Source organism: Cavia porcellus, unplaced genomic scaffold, assembly GCF_034190915.1.
Source record: "Cavia porcellus strain 051 isolate PalLab524CR breed Dunkin Hartley unplaced genomic scaffold, mCavPor4.1 scaffold_10, whole genome shotgun sequence".
In the NCBI taxonomy this organism is placed as follows: Eukaryota; Metazoa; Chordata; class Mammalia; order Rodentia; family Caviidae; genus Cavia; species Cavia porcellus.
In genome coordinates this window covers 26418294-26439163 of record NW_026947493.1, presented here as the reverse complement: position 1 = coordinate 26439163, position 20870 = coordinate 26418294, and the positions used below count along the sequence as shown (strand labels likewise).

Genomic DNA, 20870 nt, shown 5'->3' with positions numbered 1-20870 from the left:
TTCAATTTCCTTTGCGTGTGTATGCAGCAGCGGAAGTGCTGGATCACACAGCGATTCTATGTTTAATATTCTGAGGAAACACCATACCATTTTCCACAGCCTTACCAAGTATTTTGTTTTGTTTTTGTTTTCTTAAAAAAAAAAAAAGTACCTCCCTAATTGTCTCAGTGTTGGAAACATTTTCACTTGTCATGCTAGGGCACTAGTGGGTCGACACCAGTGACAGTGCTGAACGATCTCTGGTCCTACAGCACACTGGACGATCCTCTGCAACGGAATATTAAGGACCCAATACCCAGGGGGAGCCAGGGTGCAGGGAAAGTCAGATTTAAACATTCAGGCTCACCTTGCATGGTGAATCTCGCCCCACAATACACGTGGCCTCTCCTTGTTGAGATGGTCAAAGGATAAGATCACCCCCCAAATCTGGCATGTGAGGGAGGTCTGAGAAGAATGGCAACATTTCTTTTATTCAAATTTTATTGGAAGTTTACAAATGTATTACAGACATCAGTAAAACATCATATCCATTTTACAGGGCACGGATCTCAAGCAAAATGTTCAGAACAGTCTCTGGCAGAGCCCACAGCAAAGGCCTGTGGAAGGCCTTCTTAACAACACACAGCTTTACACTTGACACACAGCAGATTCCAGCCTGCCTCGCCTTCTCAGGCCCTTTGAAGTTTGGTTTATGCACGCAAAATCAAAGCAGGAGGTGGGCAAAGGTTAGGGGGGAATACTGTCAAAGCCCTCATTTTCCAGAGAAGAGGGAGGACCCACAGGCTTATGAATATTAAGTTAGAAGTCTATGATAGAATCGAGGGTACTTTAAGGAAAAATATGGAAATCCATATGATAGGGCTGAGAACAGATCTTATTGGTAAGTAACTCTGAAAATTTCCGAGAAGCTTGATCAGTGACCTACTGACGTCATCCGCCAAATGCCCAGTGAGTGAAAGACAGCTCAGAAAACTCCCAGGCAGAACAAGACCGTTTTCCTATCCTACTGATTCATCATATAGAAATCACAGAAATGTTCCCTAACACTGTGTGACTTTTCTCTCCTTTTTATTCCCTTGAGCAAAGCTAGTTTTGTTGGTAGGAAATGAGCTTATAAAACTGTACAGCTCCCAACAGTGAGTCACGTTGTACGGGAGTCTCATCTTCACTGAACTACTCTTGTGGGAAAGTGGAAAAAGGATGGAATCCTTTTTTTGATCTTGACCTTGATAATAACTTCTCAATGGTCATGCTGCCATGCTTTGGTGTCTGCTGAGGTCCAGAGGGACAAATTCCTTCATTTCCACTGTTCATGTACTGAAATAAATGGACCTCAAAAGGTGGCAGCCTACAATGCCTTCCAAGTCGGCAGTGCAGGCTCGTGGAAGCCATCTGCAGAGCCCCTGTTAAAGTTCTGGAGAGCCAGGCAGTTGCCAGCGGCAATTCTTGCTACGCCCAGTATCTGGATAACTGGTTCATTTTTCTACTTTCCTGGCCCGTGGTTGGATCCTCCTTCTCAGGCAGAAGCATCTGGTTTCTGTTAGAAATGCACAAGGAGCATTTCTCCTTTAGTAATTTAAATGTCTGTTTCTTCTCTCATTAGAAGGTGTGATTAGATATGAAAACTTCTTACTTGAGCTATGCAGAATGAATGAAGGCCGCCTATGCTAATTGGTAAACAACATGAGTGTAGAAAAGGAGGATGAAGAAATCTGTCTTTATTTATTTCTAGGTCAGCTTCCTTCAGCCACCAGCATCTGCAGGATGGAGAACATGGAGTCTCCCAATTATTCGTGATTGATGCTTCCTAAATATTGAGTGTACTGTTTTTATTCCATGCAAGAGAGCCAGGGCAGGAAAACAGATAAGAATCAGTTAATAAGTAAGATTTGTTACCAAATAAGATCGGTTCTAATCAACTGGTCCTGGCTGGCCAGTGTGGCCAAAGACTTCTGAGGCTGTGTCCATGTTTTTGTGGAAGGCACACAGCAACATCTTTCTGACTTCTGCTCAGGTGGCAGGGTGGGCAGAACAAGAGCCTGTATGTGTGATTACTGGCCCTGCGCAAGCTCAGTGATGGCTAGCAGAGCCCAACGAGCGAAAACTCCTGTAGGAGAAGAAATAATCACCTTATTATGGCACAGGAGGGGAGAAAGTACTGCTTCCGTCTCATATTAGAAAAACAAAACTACTGGTTCACTCAACTAGTTGGAAAGAGAAAGGAATGACCACAGAATAAAAAAGGTGAATGTGGAAAGAAGGTATCAAGAAACCAACACCAAGGCCTCTCCCTTGGACATGTGGAAAACCAGGACACATGGTCTGATTCTCCTCACTGTGGTCTCCTTCACACTTGGTAGAGACCACAAAGCTAAATGACAGAAAGACAGACCTTGACTGCCATGCTCAGAGCCAAAAGGTTGCACAGTTCCAAGGGTGGCCTCGATGACGGATGCTTCCTGGGCCTGAAAAGAATCTAGTTCTGTGGCCACCGAACCCAGCAGCATTAAGAAGTGGATGGAACTCTAAAGATGCAGATCTAACCAAAGGCAAGTCCAGGGATGAAAGAGGCTGAAAGAAAACCAGTCAAGACATCAGAGGAGAGGAAACTGGGAAAAGGTGGCTCTTCTGAAAACCAGCCGAAAGCAAATGGTAATCTCCCAGAGGGGAGTGCGGTCCTGCTCAGCAGAGCACTTGATCAGGGAGAGCTGAGGGTTACAGTGAGGAATCACGGGAGAACCTCAGGTTCTCACCTTGGAAGAAGAGTGCACTGAGTTCCTGGGAATGTGTCCTAGAATGGTACGTGTAAGTTTTCACTGACAGAAGGTAGATGTCTCAGTACAGTGACATCCGGTCTTCCTGGGGTACTCAACTAGAGCCCCCACCATCATGGGGAGGAACTGGTCCTCCATCAGTGAGCCTCTCTGTAAGGCCCCCTACTGAAGAAATCTGCATGGCAGGAGAGCTGGAGGTCATCTCGCTAGTAGAGTGTGACCCTTGAGCTCACATCTCGACATCTGTTCAGCTCTAGCTGGGGAAATCCCTGGACATGCTCCCACAGCAAGGCCTGAGGTGATTCCTGTGCACCCAGGTCCCTGTGGGTAAGGCTAGGTCAATTTCAAGGCCGCCTTTTTTGCTGCTGATGGTGAAAATCTTGTTTGGGAAATGTAAGAGCTACTTCTTTAAATGGGAGAATTTCTTTCACTGGATTTGGGGCCACAGAGGATAAACACATTTGCAACCATTTGCTAACTTAACAGATTGACCTTTCCTGTTTTTGTCTTTTCCAACAATGCCTTTTTATTTGTGACCAATCAAGGAACTCAAAATTCGCAATTGGACTCACTCAATTTCTACCAGAAACCTGCCACTTGAGTAGCACGGTGTTACGCATAATTTCTTAATCAATTTGCCAAGCAGTTTACAAACCTACTATACAAACGCATTAAAGTTAATTCTCCAGAGGCTTGGATAATTAATGAAGCATTTAGATATGAAGATAGCATGCGGAAAATAGTCACAACCAACATTTGCATTGCTTTTCTAAAAAATCAGTGACAATGACAAATGTCATATTAATACCTGAAAAGCAAATTATTTTAAAACATCCTGAATGGAGTGTCATTATTGTGTTCTTTACAGCTTTCCTTTCCCCAGACCCATCTGGGATGGCATCTGAAAGCCGCTTTTCACATTCCCTCCATAGAAATACTAGAAAATGTTAACTACTATACTGAAAAGGGACCACGCTCACCTCACCACGGCAGATGGCCACTGAGACACACCGTGGACTACGTGGACAGAACAGCGCACTAAGGGGGTCCTCGGTTGGAGCATTTCCACGGCTACAATCCACTGAGGGGAAGAGGAGGGGGCGGGACCAAGAGCAAGTGCTTCAGTTTTAACTGAAGCTAGGCAGGAAATTCTATTTTACTATAAACAGCACAACCGTTCAGTGTCGTCTGTAAGCAAACTCACTTTTGAGCCCGTTTTCTGTCTGACCAACAGTCTTCGAAGTTCACAATGGAAATCTCTCTTAACAAAGTCTGTTTCTCTGACTCCTAACCCTGAAATCTCAGCAGCCCGCCTTCCGGGGTGACCCAGCCACTCTGCTTACAAAGTTTGTTAAACTGGATTCTCTACTAACGCTAGGGGGCTACTCAAGGCCAGCGTGGCCCCTCCGTTACTTCTGTCTTCTTCCGACCCCCACTCCTCTGACCCTTTTGCTAACTTCATCCAGACTGCTTGTTCCTCTCTGTTGGGAGCAGGCCACACACCATCCTGCCTGCGGCCCCCCGGAACCCATCTGTCCCTCAGTTCCAAACGCTCCAGTTCATTTGCTCTGAGGACAACCGGTTGTCAGGCTAAGGCAGCAGCTCTGTCTGCCTTGGAGAAGGAAAGCAGGTAATACAATCCAGGAAACATGAGCACCAGAAAATAATGTCAGAACGACGTCATGCTGACGGCACACAAGGGCACCATTTACGGTCACCTAGGTTCCCCCGAGGGACAGATCAAGATTAAGCAACTTCAACGTTCCCAGCTGGGATGGCGTTTCTCACGGGACTGTACTGACCCAGCAGAAGTTACTTTCGCAATTAAGAAAAGTACTATCACTTTGTAGAGAATAAATTCTACAGGGGGTGGGCGAGTGTTTAAGGATAGCTCCCCAAGGTGGAACAGAGCATCAAATGCTTTGGGAAGAATAATTTTTTTTCAACTACAAAAAGCCAATTGAATATATTCCTTTGAAAAAAGTCTCACTGACATGTAACAAATTTGTATAGAAAAAAAAAAGGTGGTCCTGGGCCACCTTTGAATACTACTCAAAGACAAGGCTGGATGTGCATGCAAGTCCCCGCTACGATATAGAAATTCTTTGATATTACAAAATACAAAAATATTTTATCAGAACTCTCATTTACATTGCATTTACAATGGACAAGTGAATAACTTAGTCTCAGGTTCTGGCTAATAAACAAAATTACTTACTGGAAAAGGGGTTCTAAAAGGAAGTGAACTGGAAAGATAGAAGCGAGCGGGGAACAGTTTGCCGTCTGTGAGTGGCCACCAAAACAGGACACGAGGGGAGTGGTGACCAGCCCTAGCTTCCAGAGTCTATTCTGTTTCCAAAGGTTAATGTGCAAACAAAGTTCAACATGCCGAGAACGGTGACTACCCATGAGTTTCTCTGCGACCTCGCGGCCGCCAGCCGAGAGCCTGACCTCCCCAACGGGCCACCCCCAAGCGCCCTAAGATCAGCAGTGCAAGTTTCTGAATCTACATTCTTAGCCCCCGTTTCTCCGCACCCCGACACCACCTTATTAGGAAATGATACAGTTTTTGCTCTTTTGTCTTTTCCTGCTGTGCAACTGTCCACGGCCGCCCAAGGTGGAGGACTGGGGGACCCCGTAGGAGCTGTACTTGTGCAGCAGCTCGTCGCTGGTGACATACCGCAGGCGGGCCGGCTGGGGGATCGGCTCGCCGAGGAAGTAGCCTTCGTTGTCGGACTCGGATGAGGAGGAGCAGGTGGAGCACCAGTCGTACTCGGTGAAGTAGGGTCCCCACCGCTCCCCAAAGGCGTTCTGCAAAGCCAGGTCCGACACAGTCCGGGGGCACTGGCCGTACAGGTCCCGCCGGGACCCAGGGCCCAGGCTCTCCTGGAAGCTGCGCTGGCGCACGAACTGGTCGTAGTCCTCCCGGGCGCGCAGGGGCGGCCGCTCCTTCAGCCGCGACAGCGCCTCGCGCTCGCCGGCCAGGTGCAGCGCGTTGTCCGAGCGCGAGCGGCGCGAGCGGCGGGAGCGGTGCGGGCGCGGCCGGCGCGCATCGCCTTCGCGCGAGGTGGCTCTCCGCCGGGTGCGCTCGCTCAGTGGCTGCATCCGTGCGCCCTCTGGCCCCGGCAGCTGGCCGCCCGTCAGGCCCCCGTCGAAGTCGAAGCTCTGGTGCATGCGTCCGCGGCCCTGCAGGTCTCGGTACCCCACGGGGGTGCCGAGCTGGTGGAGGTTCCCCTCCATCTCCTGGTACTGCTGCGCAGACAGCAGGCTGCGCACGGATTCGGCGCTGCGGAACTGCATGGACGAGTTGAGGGTGCCCATGGTGCTCAGCTTCTCGGACACGTTCATCCCCGAGTCCTTGCTGAGATCAGGCATGGAAAAGCGGGACAGGTGCTCCTGGCGTTTGGCACCGCCTTCAGCAGAGAAGCCTGGGGGAGAGACAAGAGAGCCACGGAGTCAGCACAGACGCAGAGGGGTGGGTGGATGTGCGTGGCTGTGCTTGGGCGTCCCTATCTAGGTAGAGCACAAACACCCGCCCAGAGGGAGCACGCGATGTGTACTCTGTCTGGCAGCAGCAGGGCGTGGAGGTGGGGCCCGAGCGATGAGGCTTAGCAGCTTCTTGCCCTTCCCGGGGCCTCGAAGCCCACTATGCATCTTACACCGTTTCTCCTATTTAGAACTTAATGATGTACTTTAGGCACCTCGATGATTCTAGGGCCGTACCAGCACTTACATAGGACTGATAATCTGGACAAAGAAACATTAAACTACAGAGACTGGGCCATGTCCAACTCCTCCTGGCAACACATAACCAAGAATCCAGTTCGAAGATCCAGGTCCCGTTTTAGTTACCCTGCAGGGGTTTCCTGCCCTTCCTGTTGTCCCTAGGTGACAGGTAGCTCTCTCTCAAGGGCCTTAGACACCGACTCCCTGTTCAATGAAGGACTGCTCCAAGGTTACACAACGGTCAGGAGTCGTGAGTGGGGACCCTGTGACAACCCTCCACCTTCAGGGAGGCACTTTTAAAAACACAGCAGTGATCCTAATGCCTCTCTCAGCGCAGGTTCCCTGAGCAGTGGGCCTGTGTTTCCAAGGTGCTATCAAATAAGCTCCTGGCAGCACCAAGGTAAAAACCATGTGAGGGTGGTGGAAAACACTGGCTTCAGTAACTGGAGCTTCGCTTGTGTTTAGGAGGAGATGTGAAAGAATGCACCAGGCGGTGACGCATCAGCTCTCCCTCCCCACTAAAAGGATCACTGCTTTTGTCATTTCTGGTCTCTCCAGTGGTTCAGAAATGAGGGTGTGTGTGTGTGTGTGTGTGTGTGTGTGTGTGTGTGTGTGTACACCTTGTGCATGTGAGTGCCAAAGATCAGGGAAGCAAAATGTTAGCAACAGGTGCACCTAGGACGAGATGACCTTACAGTTTGCTCTATTTTTGCAATGTTTAAATAGTTGGAAGTGATTGTTTAACAAACTGTAGTGTGTTCATATGATGTGATGACTTCTGGACACAGTGTGGAAATACTGGGGGACATGTTTGGTCATTCTGACTAGGCAGGGTGTGAGCAGTCTTGTAGGCAGAAGCTTTTGCACAGCCCGCAATGCTCAGAATCTGCCACCCGTAAGAATGATCCAGCCAACATGTAAACAATGCCAGAGATGACAGAGCCTGAATATAATGGAATGTTACACAATAGTGAATAATGAATGAATAATTACGTCTAGCAACATAGATGAATGGCACAGAAAATGTAGAGGGACACTTAAAGAATATGTTCTGTATGCTCCCCTTTGTATGACAACCAAGGACAAGCTAAAGCTGTGAATGATGACAGAAGTTAGGGAACGGGCACAACTGAAGTTTCTGGGACACTGGAATGGTTCCATGGCTAGTATTGGATGGAAGTTACAAAAGGACATATGGGGGTATAGTTTTAATACTTGTTTGCTTCACTTCATGTAAGTTACATCTCAATAAAAATATAAAAATAAAGCAGTATTAGTGAAGGAGTCAAAGTTTAACACTGACTTGGGACTTCCTATGGAAAACGAGTTATCCACAGGGAAGACAGGTTCCAAGACTCCCTGGAAACCAAATTCCCTAGGTGCTCAAGTGCCTTTATAAAGGACACAGCATTTCTGTGGACCCTACATACAAATTCCCCTATGCTTTAAATCACTGTTGGATTACTTATGATGGAAATGCTACACAGCAGTTGTCACCCTGTTATATAGGGAATCAGGACAAGAAGGCTGTGCCTGTTTCATGCATATGCAACCACCTGGGGTTTGCAGACAGACAGATGGCCAACAGGATTCTGCCAAATACTGCATTCAGTGGAAATTTTTGAAGATCATTTCATTACTAGGATATCTGTCAGGGCAAGAGGTGCTGGGTCCTCCCACTTCTGCCTTCCTTGCTGCTTATCTCTGACATGGGAATCATAAAAGCTGATTTACAACCACTTAATCACTTCCAGAGCCTCCCAATCCGCAGGCGGAGGGAGAGGATATCACGCTAAGATGATGTATGAGGCGTCTGAGCAGATGAACTCTAGCAAGGAAAGGAAGTCTAGGAACAAAAGGTATCTATGTGGGCACCAGATCCTTAGGCTTTCTATCCAAGCTCTTGAGTGGAATTAGAGTCAGCTACACAACCTGGCCAATACCATACGTTTCCAAATATGTGCTTCACTGAACTCGTATTTTATGAACCCTGCCCTGAGAAACGCTGGCAAAAGCAGAGCTGGCAGGGTGTGCCTTGCTTGCACCCAAGTCTACTATCAGTTTTGCCTACAGGAAAGCTACTCTCCTGGGGGAAGCATGCATGGGACTGCAAATGCTCTCTGCTCTTTCCAGCAAGGAGAGACATCTCTTCTGACTCATTCATTAACTTCCATTTTCCTCTGGGATTTTCTTGCACGCAGAGGCAGAGACAGAAAGGTGCATGTTTCCCAAAGAGTGTGTTCTGGCCTCTAAAAAGGGCAGTTCTGTGGTTGATTTCAGCATCTTCATGAACACCTATGTGACTTGGCTCCCTCATCTCTCCATCAGCAGCAGCAGCAGCTAGCACTCCTCTCTAACCCTGCCTTGGCTGTGCTCCTCCTCCTCCAGCACACTGACAGCAATTTCTCTCGCCCCTGAAGCCCTCCCCTCCGTTCATTTGACTTCTTCTGTCTTCTGGAGACTGCAGAGAAGCTGCCTTCCCAGTGGTGGCTGCACTGACCATCTCTTCAACACAGCAAAGTCATTTGTCCCCTGACCAGTCAGCCACTCTCGCGCTTGACCTTTTCTTAAGCTGCCCACCCTGACCTATTTGCTTAAGTTTGTGCCTATGTTTGTAGGTGAATGTGTGTGTGTGTGTGTGTGTGTGTGAGAGAGAGAGAGAGAGAGAGAGAGAGAGAGTTTTTGCCCTGTGTTCTCTGTACTCCCACACAACTAGCAGTGCCCAGAATGTTGTTGTGCTCCATACATCTTTTAGAATGAAGGCAAATGAATCCTCCTGCTGCCCACAGCTTGTGCAAAGCAACCACCCTGACCTGGAGTGAGTCAGGGCTGTAATTCAGATGGGCAGAATTCCAAAAATCAGGAACAAAATTCCACGATTACACTGTCACTCATGTCCTTGCTAGGTCACTAGCCCGTGACCTAGGCTTCTATAATCTAAAGCAGAAGGTGGTGTGGTTTACAATTCATTCCCTGAACTACAAGAATATCTTCACTTGGTGAGTCTGAGCTCTGGAGAGCTGTACACTACCAGTTCCCAGGCTGATAGATGGACTGTACTGTCACAGCTCACATTCCTGCTCCACAAATGCCTCCTTACTCTCACGTTCACACATGCACAGAAATGCACAGCCACCCCCTGGCAGTGGGACCTAGGGCAGTTTTTAAACCTCCTAAGGTACACGGCAAATGGGCACATTAACAGTATCTGAGTGTCAGCGGCAATGATGGTGCAATGACAAAGAATGTGCAGGACTTCTCAGAGCCACCCTAGCTGTTAATACATCTGAGTTTATTTCATCTGTCTTCTTGGCTGGACTACAAGCCCCGAGAGAGTAGGCACGTGCTCCTTCTGCCACCCCATCTCAGGACCTGGTAGGCAGCATGCAGCAATAAAGGCAGTAAGGCCTGGACATCCCTGCCGAGAGCTGGCATGCCCCAAGGGTCTGATGCCCAGCCAACTTCAAGGCAAACACATATTTTTTTGAGAGCATGACCATATGAACCAAGGAGTCTGTGAAACATGGCACATACTACTGTTCACGTGGGTGTGAGCCCCTGTTAGAAATGTGTCTCTGTAAAGGTGGCTGTGGATTTCTTCCCTACACTGAGAAGGCTTTTTAGTTCATTAGTCTATGAAGGACAGTGAATCAGTGTCACAATACTGCAAATCAATACAGCTCATCCAAAGGGGCACTCCGAATGTGCCTCAGCTCTCCTGCCGTACATGCACCACGCTTTCCTTCTCTTGTACCCGGAGCTGTGTTGTGTGTGGAGATACACACAAGCACATATCAGAGGGCAGCGAGGCCTGCAAACTGCACATTTTCCATATACCCCTGGCTGTCACAGTCTGACCCCACATTTAAAGCTGGCAAGACACAAGTCCCAGTGCTGGAGGAAGGGGAGGCAGGGAGAATGCACCCAACAGTAAGGAGAGAGGGGTGCCAGCCCGTTCCCTCTCAAGTGGAGCTCTGCCTTATTAGCAGACAGAGAGAGCTTTTCCTCTCCAGAGAATGCAAGCTTTGTGAGAGCTGCTCCTTGGCAGCTCTGGAGTGGGGGCCTTGATTTACCCGGGGCAGCGTGGCTGGCTGTTGTACAAACATCCACTCATGCATGTGTGGCTTCCCTCCGCACCCTCAGCCTCGCTCCAGCTGGGAAGGTCAGCATAGGGTGCAGCCCGCGGGTCTCTGCACTTCAACGGTCAGCAGAATGGCACAGCTGGGGCACTTTGAGTGACAGAAACATTTCAGTCTGAGCAGTGTCTCCTGTGTAAGAGCGGGAGGGCGCATGGAAACTGGCAGTGGCCAGAGACACTGCAGCCTTTCACAGAGCACTCCGGGGCTGGCGAAGAAGGAAGCCACTGTGGCTGTGCCCCATGAAGAGCAGGAGGCTGGCTCAAAAGGAAGGAGAGGCAGTGGCAGCCCTGTGGGCACAGCTTTCTGTTCCTTATTTATGCTCCTGTCTTGTCCCACTTCTAAAAAAAACCCACACACACGGTATGGGGAGATGGAGAGCTGTGTGTCTGCCAATTTAAAAGAGGCATTCACCCTTCACGTTTTATTATGCAGTAAGAGAAGCAGAGTCTGTTCCCCCTTGCCCTCCAGACATTTATGTCTCCATACTAATGATGCTGCTCCCTCCCAGTAAGTGTTCCCTTATATGGTACTTTTTTCCCCAGAGACCTGAAGGAATTAGAATTGTTTAATCCAGCTCAAAAGGTATTTGGAGCACAGCTACGCTTACCATTTGCATATTATCTATGACTACTCCTCACAGTTAAGCCTTATGACTGAAGAGCCTAAATATTTACTATCTGGCCCTTGGGCTTAGCACACTGTACCAAACTGGGGCATTCACAGTCTCATGGGTTCCACATGATCGACCTTGAGGTATGAGTGCTTTTGGAGGATGTGTGGGTGCGGGTGGATAGAGGGGCTTGGTCTGATCAGGTCCTTTGGGAGCCTTTTTCCAGCTAAGTCAACTGATTTCATCAACACCCTTGACTTCAAATTGGTGGCAGGAGAGAAACTGTCAGCTGGTCAGTGGAGTTTAAACAGGACCACATGTTTCTTGGTGACAGCGTGTGGCATGGTTTGACCTGAGTGCTTTGGGTGACTGAGGTGGGAAAAACAAAAGTTCAATCCCTGCCTGGGTAACTGAGAGGGAACCTGTCTCCTAAAAAATTAAAAGGGCTGGCAATGCAGCATGGTGTGAAGGCCCTGGGTACAATCCCCAGTAGTAACAACAACAACAACAACAAAAACAACAATAATAATATAGTAAGTCCAAACCTAGATTTATCTGCTTCACCACTTTTATTAGTCCAAACCTTCTGCCAGGTCTCTCATGGGCATGGTGTCTACAGGTCTGCTCTTGGCCACCAGAGCTACATAACCCAATGGCTGGCTCCCCTTGAGGGTCAGTCTTGGCCCCTCCTGTGTGTCAGAGTCCCCAGGGGGCCTATGGTACACAGGTTCCCAGGCCCTACACCACATCTGCTAACTGGGGACTTCGAGGTCAGCAGGTCAAGAATCTGCATTTCTATTTCAGCTGACTTTGATGCCTTGGATAAACCAATATGCTAGAAGTTGTCAGGACATCACTAAGGGTGACCCTGGAATTTAGTCTGAAAAGCTGTGTGTTATGTCACTCTATCTCACTGGTGCCAGGCAAGGTATAAGGATTGTGTGCCCTGCCAAGCCCCAGGCTTCTGTCAGAGGCAGGATTTCCAGAACAATTTATGTTACTGCTCCTGTCAGAGCTTGGCCGGCCAGACTGATGGCTTCATTCCCCAGAGCCTGCCACTAAATGTGGCCCCTTCTAGTGCCAGCCTACCAAGAGGGAGGGAGGTACTCGGCCAGAGAAGCCAGCAATGCAGCCCCCTGGAAACTGTTCAGACATCTGGCATGCAAGAAACCCAACAGGATGCTGGAGACCGAGAGAGAGGGAGTGCTGGGGCTTGATTGGGCTCCAACTTGGCCTATGGGAGCTGCTCACTGCCCTGTGAGTGCTTAAAACTCCAAATACCAGAGCAGGTGAGTCCCTACTCCAGGCATGTGCTGCTTAAGTCCTCAAGTAGTGCTTGGTGGTCCAGTCAAGTGCCCACCTCAGTGTGCCAGCTGTTCTGATGGAAATGCAATTAGGACAAGCCAGATGGAGACAGTGTGATAGCATCACTATGACTTTATAATGTGCACACTCTCTGTTCCGGCAATCCCATGGAGGAACTTATGCTATGGAAAAATCTGAGCAAGTACACAAATGCTAGTAAAAATCTGTTCGCCATAATGCAAATTGTGATACTGAAAATTTGGAAGCAAGTTAAATATCCAGCAATAGGAGATGGAATAAAACATATAGGGGACAACAAACAACTTCAGATGACTTAGAACTATATGTATCAAAAGAAAAAGATGGATAAGGTGTATTGTCAAGCAAAAATGCAAACTGTAAAACTTTTTTTTTTTTTGCTTTTAAATATATAATTGTCAATGGATGCCCACAGATACAGTTGTGGGCAGGGGAATAGTTGATGAAAAGAGGAACATTATGGGACAATTTTAATTAATGCAATATGTTTAATTAATGCAATATATTTTGCAAATTTTTAAAAATTATTTTTGTTTGTAATTAAAGAAAATAAAATTTCTTGGGAATGGCTGGAGGCTTTGTCTTATTCCAGTTCACCTTGGCCTACCTTGGCCTACCAACACCAGAAGCTGCTCTGGGGTTGGCCCTGAGTCTGGCACTAGGATATGTAGCACCAGGTCTGCCATTTCTGGGACATTTGAGGCTGAGCACTGTGCTAAACTATTCAAGGCCATTTTGCACCTGAAAATATCTGTACTCCTTCCTGGAGCGGTATGCAAAGCCAGAGCAGGGATTTGAGATCTTGTGAGCCTCTCAAACCATCCATCACCTCCTACATCTCAGCCCCAGACAGGACCCACTGCTTGTGCACTGGCTTTGAACAGGAGCCACCAGGTCACTGAGATTGGCCAGTGATGCTCCAGATGCAGCTCGTGGCAGCCACAGAGGCTCTGGGACTGGGTGCCTCTCCTTAGCCATGGGGTCCAGGCAGGTTGCCCAATTGCTCTGAGCTCTATTTTCTACTCTGTGAAAGAGAGGCTCATTGTTTCAAAGGACAGTGTATAAACTTCTGCAATTCATGTTGGGCTTACGCAAAGCCTACTCTGTCACGCAGTGCTCCAAATGCCCACCTATTCCACAAAGCCAGAAACAAGTCACTACCTTCAAGGAGCTTTCATTCTAGTAGGAAAGGGAGCAACACATAAATGAATGAAATATACACAAGGTCAAACACTTTGGCGAAAATAAGTTCAAGAGGAGGTAAGAGGAACAGCTCACAGGGACAGTACTCAAGGATCAGACTCATCCTTACACAATGAGCTGACGCACAGCATAAAGCATGACAGTTAAGCTGGAGTGTGTCCACTGGCTTTGGGAGCCACCTGGGGGGGGGTCAGTGAAGGATGTACCTGAGGTGTGACCTTGACAACCATATCTAGTCCTGGTCCCTTCCCCCCAGCTCTGTCCCCCTGCTGTTTCTTGAGCGCCATGAGTTGAGCATTTTTCCTCTGCCATGCCCTTCATCCATGATGTTCCTTCTCAGAGTTGGCTGACCATGGACCAAATCCCCTGAAACCATAAGCCAAATTAAACCTCTCCCCCTATAGGATGTGGGTGTCAGGAACCGTATGCATTCCAGGAATGGGGAGGCTGGTTAACACCTAACACTCCAAGGCTTGCCTTTGACCCACCACAGTAATGACTGAGTATCCCATGGCACCATTCCCACTACCCCATCGCCACTGCCACTGTCCACCTGCTTGGCCCCTTGTGGCCAGACTGGACCTACCCTGTGAGATTTCCTGATATGTGACAAGAGGGACCACTGTTACTATTTCCCATAGGCCAGACAACTTCCCACATCCTATCTATTGGGTTCTCGTGAACCCTTTCCATGTGGACTGTTGTTACTCTTGCTTTTCAAAAGAGGCTCACAGAGGCGGGGATAGTCTGAATCGCCCAGGAACACTGGAATCTTGTTGGCCAGGCTGAGGGAGCAGCTCACAGCCATAGGACTCTTCTGCTCCCCTCGGGCACCACCTCTGTTGAGGTGAGCTACACCCATGCCAGGCCACAGGGCTGAGAATGAAGCAAATCTGGGATCTTGACTCATTTTCCCTCTCAGTCCTGTTTGGTGACTTTAGGCTCCCAAGCAGACTGTCCTGATTTCACGAGTTCCCATATAGGAGGAGGGCAGCACAATGATGAAAACTGGAACCTTCAGCAAGGGAGGAGCTGAATGGGGTGGGTTAATTGAACCGCTGAGATCAAGAAGCCAGCCAAGATACTCACATCTTACATGATTAAACAAAGTCCTCTTTCCACTGTCTTTTGTAGCAGCTCACAGAAGGAGGAGGCGGTGGTGCTAGTGGTGGAAGGAAGGGCGTGACAGGAGTGGAAATAGCACTGGGGATGTAGGAAGGGCTGCACTGGTCAGCGCAGGCACAGGACCGGGCTGGGAGCGTCCACCAACTTGATCTACCCCAGGGCCACTACACTACTGCTGCTGGTGCTGCACAGATAGGCAAAAAGAAGCCTCTGCAGAGAGCAGGCTACAGTTACTGCTAACATGACCAAGTTAAAAGCTGGGATTCTCAAAACACGGAATGCAATGGCCAGAGAGCTATAGAGTGAGGGAAGGGGCAGGCACTTTAAAAAGCATACTTAGTAGTGCGATACCAAATTGCATTTTAAAAGGAAAAAAAAAACATTATTTCCCTACATTCTTTGCACCAAGGAGTTTAGGTGGTTAGTGCTATGGCAGCATTTCCAGCCTTGGATCTATTGAGGCTTGGGGCTGGATGCTTCTTTGCTGTGTATTTTAGGCTGTTTCGCAGCATTCTCCCTTTCCCACTAGGTGCCAGTGGCACCCTAACCTCTCTGCAGCCACCAACAACGTGGCCAGGCACTGTCCTATGAGGTTCCCTGAAGGGAGCATGTGTGTAACACACCCCGGAGCTGCAGGGTGAAGGCCGCAGGGCTCCCAGGTTGAGGTGCTTGCTTTGAGCTACTCGCCCATCTTCGATCCCGCCACACTGCTCCCACCTCCCAGGCTTGGTTTCATTATCTGTAAAGTGGAGGCAGAACTCTTGTCCTGCACAGCGCTATTGCAAAGATGAAGCAAGATAATTATGCACTAGTATTTAGCACCGCGGCCCACTTAGGGCTTTCCAGCTGTCAACTCTGTGATGGCAGATCATGGTTGCTGTGGGGAAGTGCAGAGGACCAGCTCTGGACAAGGATGTGGGAGTGTAAGGACTAAGAAACTTTGCGGGGGGGGGGGTGACACTCATGTTTAGCTTGTTAAAAAGACAGCAGGCTTTATTTATTCATTTGTCTTTTTAAAAAAGGCTTGAGAACCGCTGGATGGGACTGCAGCTGCTGAAAGCAGAGCTGTAGGTCTCACTCCTGCTATAGTGAGGAGGAGGAGGAGGTGGGGAGACCCCCTAGCTGCATTCCCCTCTTGCAATGGAGCTGCTGCCAGGACTGTATTCCGGCTGTGCAATAAGCCACAGGGCCCGACAGCCGGGAGGAAGGAAACATGGAGAGGTGTGCAAGATGGTATGAGAAGATGCCCGGCCTATCCTGACTTCACTCACAGGTGTCTCTCTGAAGAACCCTTCCTGTGAGAGAAGCCTTGAGCTCTGTGTCGGCCTCTCTTCCTAGCCAATGAGAAGGGCTGATGTCACCGTGAGCATCCTTCTTCAAGAGTTTTTACTTCACGGAGGGCAAAGAGGAGCAGCTGTTCAAGTGCAGACCCACACCCTGCAGGAATCCCCACTCGAGCGTGCATTCATCAGTTACAAGACCTTGAGCTCACTTTGTCCTTCATTTCTGTTTCTCCAAAATACAGAGAATCACCATGGCTGGGGTGGGTGCACACTGTAGCTCACTTGACTTCACTCATGTCCCATGCTTTATAATATTAAAATATTAGAGTCCTTAAGAGTGTTCCCTATCCCTGTTGATGACAAAAACAAACATCTTGGGGGGTTGGCTGTGATGCAGGCATTATAATAAGTGTCTTCTGACTGGTACAATGAAGTTATGAAATTATACATAAGGATACCTGGGCCCAAAGTGTTTAGATAATTTGCTAAGGGTCTGCCTCTTCAGTCCATCACCTTAATGTCAATATGACACCAGCCTCTGCAGCTCCTAGGTGCTTTGGATAGCATCTGTGGATCTGTATGTTTCTAGAGAGCATCTGTATGCTCAACAATGTGCTGAGAAGGGGAGAGGGAGGACACGAAACTAGGGCACTGGAGGCAGAGCTACTCATAAATTATCCCAGAAACTGGAAACACAGCACCTGGTGAGGGATTTGCTTCTGTCTTCACACAGTGCTTCTCAGCCTCAGAGCCTGCTAGAGATACTGTCTTGGGGGCTCTCCTACCATCCCAAGTCCAGGTCAAACGTCAGACCAGGTCATCTGGAAGCCTGGAAGAGTGGGCCATACACTGGGATATAAAAAAAAAAAAAAAAACAAAAAACTTCTGGGCTCATTCCATCTGTGGTCAAGGTTGAGATTTCGTGCCTGAGAATTTTTAGCATTCAACTGGGTGCTCAACTGAACACTCTCTGGGAAGAGATGAAGGAGATCTGGTGAGCTGGTGATGGTACAGCAAGTAGGAAACATTCACCTTAAGAATTTTCAAGGCTGAAGCAGAAATCCCCACGAGATGTTGGCTCCTGTCACCACCTTAAGTGGAACAAAGCTAGGTGCCTGAAACTTGTGAGACCATGCTTTGGTCACAGTCACTGAATCTGCCTTCAGTTGGGAGCTCACTAGTTCGGTTGGCTAGTCTCTGACATCAGGGCATGCGATGCAAAGGTAGCAGTGTTTCATGATGACTCCCCTCGAATGTAAAATCTTCTGCCCAACTCCTGGATCTCAGCCTTAGCAAAGGATCTTTAAGAAAGGAAGAATGATCTAGATTTTTGAAAAAATGGTGAAAGCTATGTAACTATGGCAACACCTCCACAGGAAAAATGATTACTGTTCAATCTTTCTCCTTAAGAACCAACAGAGAAATCCAAAGGCAGGAGCTGGTCAAGCATGGCCAGTGCTGGCTAACTTGTGCAAGAACAAGGAAAAGTGAGGGATTTGTGGATCATGTTTTGGTTTCATCACATTTTCAAGGCTTACTGTTTATGGAAAAGCTTTGGCTTTAATCACATTTATACATTAATGACTTGGCTAGGCTAGAATACCTGAGGGAAAACTCAAATATTCTATGTATGTGAAACCCAGGCTCTGAGCAGGGCAAAAATCAGGTTTTTCTCCATTTGCAATGTCTGTACCCCAGACCCCAACACATATGACATTTCTGACCTGCTTCTGTGTCATCCTGTGTTGCTTTCTGGCTCCCTGGGCAAGACACCTCACTTTTTTAGGGAGCAGAGTTCTCGGGGGACCCCAGGAGGCTGAGCTCCAGCCAGCAAGCAGCAGTGAGAGCATCACCCTTCCTAACATAGCCCTTCCCTCTGACAGCTGTGCTTTCCTCACGCCGGCCCCCCTCAAGCTCCAAGAGCCTGACTGTCCTTTCGTGCGGCCAGGTCTTTGCATGCACAGTTCTCAAGGCCAATCTCCTTCCTCGTCCCTCCCTTCCTTCACAAGGCCAAGCCCTTCCTGCCCAAGTCCCAGCTTACGGTCACTTCAGAGACCTTCCCTGACTTCCTTTGTATGTGGCTGACCCTCAGATCTCACACTTCTGTCCTTGGCCCCTCTGTTTCTTTGTGCTCACCACAGTCTGTCTGCCCCATGTTTGTAGACCTCTGCTAGATTCTGACTGGTTCTCTACCCTGCTCTGCTCCAGCTGTATCAATGGCTTCTTCTGCTCCCTCTGGCTTCTGGCTGAGTGTGACCAATGGAAAGAGGCACAGGCAGGAGCTGGAGAGGATTGCGCTGCACAGCCCTGGCCCCTTCCACCGGGTTGTGGCCTGTGCCTGCCCTCCACCAGGCTTCCCTTAATTACCCTCAGGTTGCCATCTGCTCCTTGCTGGGGCCTGACCCACATAGGGCTGTGTCTGATTTACTCATCACCATGGATTTGGCAACTAGCAGAATGCCCGGCTCGTGGTGGGCACTCAATAAATATTTGCTGAATAAATGAACATAAAACAACTCAGAATCAAGATTTTAAAGATATCTTTTCCTTCTCTATAACATTCTGTTTCCAAAAACATTTTGGATCAAGCTCTGCTGCAGAAAACAGATCAAGCAGAACTGCTGAGATTGAGGGTGGGTGGGCACAGCCACCAGCACAGCCCCCTCTCCAACAGCAGCCCTAGAAACCAATGTACTGGGAGACAGATTTTTGGGGGGTGCTATGTGGGAGGAAGTGACATCTTATGCAGTTTCTGCAAGTGAGCTACACAGCATCAGGGCTGGGTGAGGAGCAAATAAATGTACAAGTGGATGGCTCCAGGGGGACTCCAATGTCCACTGCTGGGGGACAGTGGGGTGATAGTGCCCCATGAACCCACATGGAGGCTTAAAATGCTTCTTTCTGCTGCCGTCCCAGGGCTCAGAGGCCACCAGGAACAAAGCAGCCTCAGATCTGAGGTGTTGCAGCCAATGCTGTGAGATAGAAAGGCATTAAGCTAGTGTCATTGTCCCTGAATGCTCCTACCATGCACAGCTTGGAAGACAGGAAGTGCAGCTGATGCCTCTGCTTGGGCAGTCCCACCCCAGAATGGTGATGCTCTAGTGACGGAAGGCCTGGCCACCGACAGGTCTGGTCCCTCAGAAATGGCGAGATTTGGGTTACAACGGAAGGAGCTGGTGGGAAGCAAGTTGAGGAGTGGCTGTAACCCACTCTCCCCAGAGAAGGGCAGAGCTTGAGGCTGACCAAGTCAGGGCCTGGAAGGCTCACTTCTGGGGCTGACAGTGATCTCACTGGAAAGTTTCATTGCCACTGCTCTCCATGGTCTTCTTCCTTCAGATGCAGGGCTGGCCTGCTTCTCCTTCACACACTTCCAGAACAGAAGAACTCCTCAAAGCTGAAGCTGCACTCATGGGGACTCCGGGGGAGTCCTGATACCAGGGTGGGGCGGGGCAGCGCTGAGCAGGAAGGAAGCTGTGTGAACCTCTTTCCTTTCTCACAGGGAGGCTGCGCTCCCTTCGCATTCATAGCTATAGCTGCTCTTGGGGCAGAATCAGGCCATGGATTCTGCTAGCCTCTTTCAGATCAGACAGGATGGCAAATCATGGAGAAAGGCCTCCTCCCTCGGGTCACCTTTCTGAAAACCCCAGGAACAGATGTGAGGCAAACACACACCTGGCACAGTAACATCTCCAAGACTACCAGACCTCACATTACCCCTTTCCACCACAGCACCCCTGGCCTCTGTCCAGCCTTCCTTCTCCGTGTTAAGTGAGGAGCACACATAACCATAACCTTGACGTTGAGCTTGCCAGCTGCCCATGGGCATGACCATGCTTTCCAAGTGTCAGCTCCTGCCTTTTGCAGCCCCATCTGGCAGATATGCTCCAGAAGCAGGGGGACTAAGAGGACGAGGGTACAAGCTTGAGGTTGGGTAGCCAGAGAGGTGAGGTATTTCAGCCAGGTCATCCTGATCTGAGCGTCCCCAGCCCGATGTGCCCTGCAGCTGAGCTCAGAACAAAAAGCTCGAAGGGCCCTGTGCACTGTGGAAGAGACTCTGCAGTGCCCAGCTGGGGGGTCCCTGCACAGGGCCTCATGCCCCATCTGATGTAGTCCAGACCCAGTTGGATAGGGATTCAGGATTTCCCATGGGGAAATCTAGGTCACCCTCCTTCCTGTCTCTGCACTGCCAGTGTGTGCATGGGTCCGTTCTGCTCATGATAGAAATGCACTTAGCCCCTGCTCTGCCTACTAGGAGGTCAGTGTCAACCTTATAGGTTTACACTCGAATGTACCCCAAACCTTGCCAAATGTTCCCTGGAAGCCACAATCACCACTCCTTGCCACCCCACCCATACCCATGGAGAACCACTGATGTGGACCACAATGCTCCCTCAGGTCTGCACTGTGGAAGACAGGGTAGCTCAGGAAAGGGAATTTCCTCGTTGTCTTTTTACCTGAGACCCAAGATCCAAACAGAAACAAAGAGACAGGAAGGATGAACGAGTTATCCTAGTCTTTTCTTCTCTCTCCCTTCCAAGCTGAGCTCAGTCTGTTCCCACAGAAGAAACACAAGCAAAACCTGAACTGTCTTTTCTGCCTTTTCACACTGGCACCTCTGAACTGAAAAGCACCTGGTAAGGCAGGGCCTGTGCGCCACTGGGCAGCA

General features: G+C 49.1%; 1 protein-coding gene across 3 annotated transcripts in view; it reads right to left on the bottom strand.

Annotated features, from left to right (window-relative positions):
* Positions 1 to 462: 462 nt before the first annotated feature.
* Positions 463 to 20870, bottom strand: part of Prickle2 (prickle planar cell polarity protein 2) — a 301419-nt gene continuing 281011 nt past the window's right edge. For all 3 annotated transcript variants that reach the window (XM_003480146.5, XM_005008292.4, XM_005008291.4), the window contains one exon: positions 463 to 6202. In XM_003480146.5, coding sequence (XP_003480194.1) covers positions 5325 to 6202 — 878 coding nt within the window. In that variant the 3' untranslated portion in view covers positions 463 to 5324. The remainder of the gene's footprint in view (positions 6203 to 20870) is intronic.